Below are 7,237 nucleotides of genomic sequence, written 5' to 3' on the forward strand. Positions count from 1 at the left end.
ATATAAAAACATGATCGCTTTTTCCGGCTAATATGTACGAGAATTCTTCATATTATACGGTTTTGTAATATGCGATCCTTACATTCGGCATTCCTTATTTCTGTTATATAGTTTTTTTTATTCATCTTGACATTTTAAGTAATTATTATTATAGAGTCTATTTGGTTTAAATCTATTTGTACAATCATTTACTTTGATTGACAAACACTTTTACCCTAGTACTGCATTACCATTGTGTAACTGTTATACGACAGTAATTATTAATGTAATGCTTTTTAATTAGTGTTACCAACATTAAATTAACTTGGAATTTACACTGGCAACATCATTAATTAACGAGTAAAATTATAAAAAAATAATAACCTTTCAAGGTTATTTTAAAAATGGCAATTTTTGTAAAGTTAGGAGGAGCTAAAATTTATCGCCATCATTCCATTCCATAGTAACCCTTGCCTTAATAACATCAGTCATTTTTTAAGAAAAGTTTATTATAAAATTTTATAATAAAACTACTCCATATTGTATTATCTCATTGGACTGGAGATTTAAATGTAATGTTTTTTAGATGCACAAAATGGAATTTATTACAATGAAAGTTTTACAGATACCTGTTTCCATGAATGTATGGACAAAACTTACATCTAAAATTTGTTATCTATAATAAGTTGTACATACATGTGTATATTTTTATTATACCCTTCACCATCGTGAGAAGGGTATATATAAGTTTGTCATTCCGTTTGTAATTTCTATAATATAATTTTCGACCCTATAAAGTATATATATTCTGGATCCTTATAGATAGCGGAGTCGATTAAGCCATGTCCGTCTGTCTGTCTGTCCGTCTGTCTATCTGTCTGTTAAAATCAGTTTTTAGAGGACCCCAGATATCAGCGAGATCCTAATCTTCAATAATTCTATTAGACAAGAAAATCGCTATTTAAAATCCGCAAAATCGGCCGGTAAATAACGGAGATATGAGCAAAAAACCGAGAGATATGAGCTCAAAAAAAAACGAGTGTATTTTGTTTTTGTGAATTCTGTTTTCGTTATGTATGTTTAGATGTCTGTTGGTTAAATTGTCTTGTGTATTTTGTTTTTTTTATTTCGTTTAGCGTTGTTGTTGTTCATTTTGTTTTGATTTGGGGTAATATTAATGTAGTGGGAAAAAACTAATATGTTTAAAATACACATATTCGGCACAGCCGAATATAGCACTCTTACTTGTTTTCTATAGCATCATAATAACACCCTTAAATATAATTTTAATCTCTACGTTAATGATCGCTAAAACAGGTTCTACTGCCTTACGTTAATGATTTGCGAAGCAAAAATATGTAAAAAATAATACAAACTTAATAAAAAAAACCATCGCCTACCTTACTTTATTGGACGCGCGATGCTTTAATATATAATATAAGGCAGACTCTCTTTTTATTAAGATTTATTTCTTCTTGTACTTCACAAGAAAATTTTAGAAAATAAAACAACTAAACAACAACAACAACATAAATTTTTATTTTTCTGAAAGGACGTTTTTATAGAGCTAAGGTCAAATGAGACCCAATCTTAATATGAGTAATAATGTACTGATTTTAAGTATTTCCAATAGGCTTCATACTTGTCCCATATGAAGATAATTTTGGTAAATTATCTCAAAAATGGCGAGCTGTGTCGTGCATACAAGACAGATGAATATTGTGATAAAATATTAAAAATTATCCAGAATTATGCATTCTAAGTAAGCATACTAATAAGTTATACCAGAACTTTAAAAATTACAAAACCACTACCTTACTTTATTGCATTTTGGAAGCTTTTTTAACTATGCTTCTACCCAATTTTATCATTTATATTTTCTGATAATTTTTTTGCTGGGATGTTTTTGAGCAATATTAAACTTTGCAGTGTTACCAGAAAAAAACTTCAGAAAACGTCACTGTCTGTTATAAAAACGATGCATGTTTTATAAAAAAGAGAAGACTACTCTAATTGTAATATAAAAACTGACGAAAACTTAAATTAAAAATATAAATTTTGTGTTTTAAAGTAATATCACTAATCAAAAATAAAAACATTTTACTGTTAATTTTTTAAAAACTACATTAATTTTTTTGCATTAGATGTTTATACTTTTGCATTTGTTTTTTAACTTTAAACCATTAGGCACTTAAACTAGTAAACAGAATTAACTAACAACATTTGAGGATTAATTTTAATTTAATCGCTAATTTTTCACCTAAAGATTGGCCCTTAAAATTAACTCAATTTAATGTTAAGCCAAGTAATTCCACGAATTTTAAAAACCTATTTTGTAATAAAATTTTTATATTTATTATTGTTGTTTTCAGTTGCTAACCATACCAAAAATATGCGGAAACCTGTCGGATGCTTGAAAATGAAAGAAAAAGTAATTGCAACTCAATTTCTTCTGATCATGAAAATGTAAATAGTTCGATTGGCGTTGCAGCTTTAAAGGACAGTTGCCGTCTTTCTACTCCTAATACGTCTTCGAAAGGTCAAAATCTTTTTATGAAAGACCAGTTACTGTATTTAGCTAAACTTTTAGGGTTTGAAGTAATATTATGATTGTATGTATAAAAGAAAAAGTTTATTAACTGTTTTTATTTCAGGTGGACTTTTCGGATTATCCCAAGGGCAATCACAACGAATTTCTTACAATAGTTATGCTTTCAACTAATCCACCGCAAATTTGTCATGGAGTTGGAATAAATGCTAAGGAATCTCAAGAAGACGCTGCAAAAAATGCTTTAAAAATTCTCAGTGAAATGGGCTTGAACAATGCAGTTAAAAAATAATTTAAATTTTTAATTTTACTTCGGAAATATGTAATGCAGTTATTGTAATAAAGATACCTCTACAGCCTATTATTATTGAAAAAGAGTTTAAGTTTAAACAAATAACAATTTAGGTTTATATGTATATTGACTAGATATACTAATATACATATAAACCTAAATACCAAGATTATAACTATAATAATTTTCATATATGTATAATGTTTTTACATATGGGAGATGCCAATTGCAAGATCACCAATTTTTCCAAACTTTAATTAAGATTAGCTATTTGATTCTAAATCAAATTTTCTGACATACTTACATCATTTTAAAGGGAACTGACCGCTCCACAGTGGGGCGGAATGGATTTTTTTGGAAATAAATCTGGCATTTGTAAACGGCTGATCCAATCGGGATAAAATTTGGCGTGAGCGTAGCCAAGGAGTTTAAGTTTTGAAGATGAACCCTGCAAATGCCCCAGGGACGGCGCTGTGGCGGCTCAAAGTAGGGTACCTACGACATGTAATTGAATACCGGGCGTAATTTTGGATCAAATGGACTAAATTTTTTCTTGTTAGTTAGACAACAAAATTTCCAATAATATACAAAAAATTCAGATCAATATCATTTACAGATCCAAAAATATACGTTTTTTAATTTAAAAATTAAAAAAATTTTAGATTTTTATCGTTTTTTTTTTTTGCAAAAAATGTGTCTTAACTCTTTTATTAATAAAATAAAATTTTTTTTAAGAACATATAACAATTCTATAGTTTTCTAAAAGGTATCTTTACGCTGAACGCTTTGGCGTAAAAAACTTGTCCTATTTTTTGAAAATGTTGCCACTGCGTCCTTCCAAATATGACCTATTTTTTATCAAAACTTCAACTTTGGGCGACATGTTCTAAAATCCAAAAGCTGGGATCAGAAAACTGAAAGCAGTTTTGGAAACCTCAATATGTTTTCTATTTACTCCAAAAGTATTTTCCCAGCACTGAAAGAAATGTGGACCCTATGGGCAAAAAAGTAAAAATCCCATTATTGGGATTTTCATTCCTATTTTTGGGAATTGCGGGATGCCCTTTGACCTTTTCAATTATTTTTTTTGACAAATTTAACAAGCGTTGAAAATTACATTGAGTTTTGTCCATAAATAAAGATTTTGTCATATATTACATATTTGTTTAATTTCTAAAACTATGATTTATATCAAAATTTTAATAGGGTCGCAGATAGCTACAACAATTTAGTCCATATTTATCCCTTAATATCATTTTTTAGTTAGATATGGAAATTATCGACCCTTTACAAAAAAGCCAATATCTCAATTACATTCAAATATAATGAGAATAAAAATTATTTGAATTTCGTTCGTTTTCTTCTACTCTAAATTAGAATATCCAAAACTATTCTGTGAATAATGGATGCAAATCTGAATTAATTTTAAATTTCACGTATTAGATGAGAAAAATTATAAACAATTTTTTAAAACATTCTCTTTCCTTTACAGAATTATGCGTTGGGTTATTCAAACCCATATGTACAACTAAAGAACTGGGCAAATATACAATGTTCTAAACAAAGAATGAAATTAAATAAAAACATGATATTTTACAAATTAACAAATTTTCTCTTTTATCATAAAAAAATATGTGGATAAGAATCAACCAAATAAAAAGTATGTTTCACAAACGATTGTCTCTAAATTTGTATATAGAAGGAAATATATACAAATATATTATTGTTCTCTTTTTCTTTAACATGCAAAATATGATATTGTAAAATTGTTCTAACAAGTATGGAATATTAAGAAATGCAAAAAAAAAAAAACTAAGAGAAAAGTGCAATAATGTTTGTGTTGTTGCTCTTGAGTGATTTATTAAAATGTTGAGTATCACAGTTTACGTTACTTTCTCTCTTTTAGAATAATATCACTCTTTTAAATTTGTTGCGATGAACTATGAGTAGAATAATTTGTTGTATGACACTTTTACGTTTTAATTCCCTCTTGGTTCTATCTTAAAGTTTAGCAACTTTCAAAACAAATATTGCAATGTTATAATAAAAAAACCAATCTGATAAATCTTAGAATATTTTTATAAAAAAAACTCTTGTGGAACTTGTTTCACTTAACGTTGGGATTTTTTATTTGTTGTTGGGTTTTTGTTTTTTGTATTTTTAAAGAACCTTTTTTTTGAAGAACTTTGTTTCTTACATACCTTAGGGATTTTTACTTGAATATTTACTTGCTGTATAATGTTTTTTCTTGGGGATCCACGTATGATTCCTTTGGGACTGAGTAAGTATTTTTATGGAGAGTTCGTTTTTGTCCAGTGTCCAGATCACCAGAATTATTTCCAAAATCACTTTACGGTTTCACTACAAAATAATTTTTAACCAATATAATTTCTCAAAATCCGATTCGTACGGATCAGCAAATGTATGGGGGGAGTGTGAGAAATTTTAATATTGGGTATAATGATGAGGAGAAAAGAAAAAAAAATTAACATAGGGAGTTTTTGTATTATTTCAAGGGTTTTTATTATTCCGTGTTCTTTACCTCTTTTCGATGGGGTTTTCTTTAATACTAAACTTAGATTTACAATAATTCAAAGTAATAAGCTCAATAATAAAAATTAATAAAGAGCGAAAGAGTATACTTTCCAATATGGAAAGTGCACTTAAAAATACCGTCGAGGGCATAAATATAAGGCAGGATAAAATATATATGTTTCAGTTAAACCTAAACAATATGATTTGCATTTTTTGTTAAAATAAAATAATTTTCCCTTTTGTTTTGCAAATATATTTTTTAATGAATAGAAAAAAGTATTTAAAACCTTTTCAATTATATGAGAGTAGATTGTGAGTTATTGTACAATAATTTTTATGCGAATAATGTAAGTTTGAAATTTAAAACTAACACAAATTTTTTCCAAGTGCTTTTTAAAACAATTTTTTTTACGATAAACAAAAACAAAATCTACGTCTCGTCAATGTTTACCAGCAATGAATACGAAAGTGTTGTTGTTTTACTCTTGCTTGTATACTGTTAAGAACAACAACATATTGCTAATGTTAAGCGCATATAAGTGTATAGAAAACACACTGTCTATAGCTAACCGCATTTACAAAAACAAAAGAGTACCAAGCGCATAGGGCTTGGGCACGCTTGGATTGGATGCTGTTGGCGTCATTGCGTTATTTTTGTTTTTCAGTGTTTTTCGTTATGTATGTTTAGATGTCTGTTGGTTTAGATGCCTTGTGTATATTGTGTTTTATTTCGTTTAGCGTTGTTGTTGTTCTTTTTGTTTAGCTTTTGATGTAATAATAATGTAGTCGGGAAAAAATTTAAAATTTATAAAATATGTTTAAAATACACTATGGTGTAGGGTATATAAGATTCGGCACAGCCGAATATAGCACTCTTACTTGTTATATTTAAAAATGTCCGTAAACGAAGAAAAACTTCGTTAATATTTTGAATTATTTATGTAAAAAATCTGAAAATACAAAGCATCTCGTAAATAAATATCATTTTATTTAAATAATGGCAAAATTGGTATGTATACAAATATGTTATTTAAGAAAAATATTTTTTCTATTAAAAGTTAACATATTACACAATATTGTTTTGTATTTTATATTAAAATTGTGTAGATAACGTGATTAACTAAAAAAATTCTCTTCCGGAACACTTATTATTAGGAAACGCATATAAAGTATTTATCCGGCAGGCGACAGCTGACTTCTACGTTATGGCTTAATTTTGAAATATTTTAAATGTTAACAAATTAAACAATACTGTTTTATATATACAATATGTGGATAAAGAGATTAACAAAAAAATCTGTTCCGGTATTTACCCGTCAGGCGGCTTCTACATTATGACCAAATATTGAAAATTACTCCGCCGGAGTAGAATTATTCATTCCCTAAAAAAATGTTCATTCATTTGTGATATAATATTTTCATGAATATGTACTTTTTATGTTTATTTTTTACAAGAAATTAAGTTTTACTTTAGGCACTCATAAAATTTTGCAAATTAATCTGCCGGAATAGAATTTTTTTTTTGAAACAAACATTATTCAATTCAGAATATATTTTACTCGCAAGTTTGAATATATTTATCTTTATCTTTTTTAATAAAATATAAACATTTTACAAAAATTTTTCATCAATGAATTCGCCGTACTTACGGTTTTTAACATCTATGTAAACCAAATGCAAAAACAAAATACATGTAAAATGTTGTTGTTGCAGAACTGCCACCACCATATCTGAATTCGCCTTGGCAGTGTACTACACTTAATTAGTTAGCCCCGTCCAAGGCGAATTCAGATAAGGTGGTGGCAGTTCTGCAACAACAACATTTCCCATGTATTTTGTTTTTGCTTTTGGTTTTGGTAAATGTCAAAAACCATATGTACGGA

At 28.0% G+C, this 7,237-nt stretch overlaps 1 protein-coding gene across 1 annotated transcript; it reads left to right on the forward strand.

The window, feature by feature from the left end:
* The first annotated feature begins 2,355 nt into the window (after positions 1 to 2,355).
* On the forward strand, positions 2,356 to 2,888 carry LOC124418601 (maternal effect protein staufen-like). Its single transcript, XM_046945326.1, has 2 exons — positions 2,356 to 2,577; positions 2,634 to 2,888. Exons 1-2 carry the CDS (start codon positions 2,389 to 2,391, stop codon positions 2,817 to 2,819), a joined length of 375 nt encoding a protein of 124 aa, XP_046801282.1. The 5' UTR covers positions 2,356 to 2,388; the 3' UTR covers positions 2,820 to 2,888.
* The last annotated feature ends 4,349 nt before the right edge of the window (positions 2,889 to 7,237 follow it).

Source organism: Lucilia cuprina, chromosome X (genome assembly GCF_022045245.1).
Source record: "Lucilia cuprina isolate Lc7/37 chromosome X, ASM2204524v1, whole genome shotgun sequence".
NCBI classification, from domain to species: Eukaryota; Metazoa; Arthropoda; class Insecta; order Diptera; family Calliphoridae; genus Lucilia; species Lucilia cuprina.

What these genes read in the sequence shown, in the direction of transcription:
- LOC124418601 (XM_046945326.1), top strand. Translation starts at nt 2,389, where the DNA reads ATGCTTGAAAATGAAAGAAAAAGTAATTGCAACTCAATTTCTTCTGAT. An exon ending in CTAAACTTTTAGGGTTTGAA is followed by an intron (nt 2,578 to 2,633) that starts GTAATATTATGA and finishes TTTTTATTTCAG; the next exon opens with GTGGACTTTTCGGATTATCC.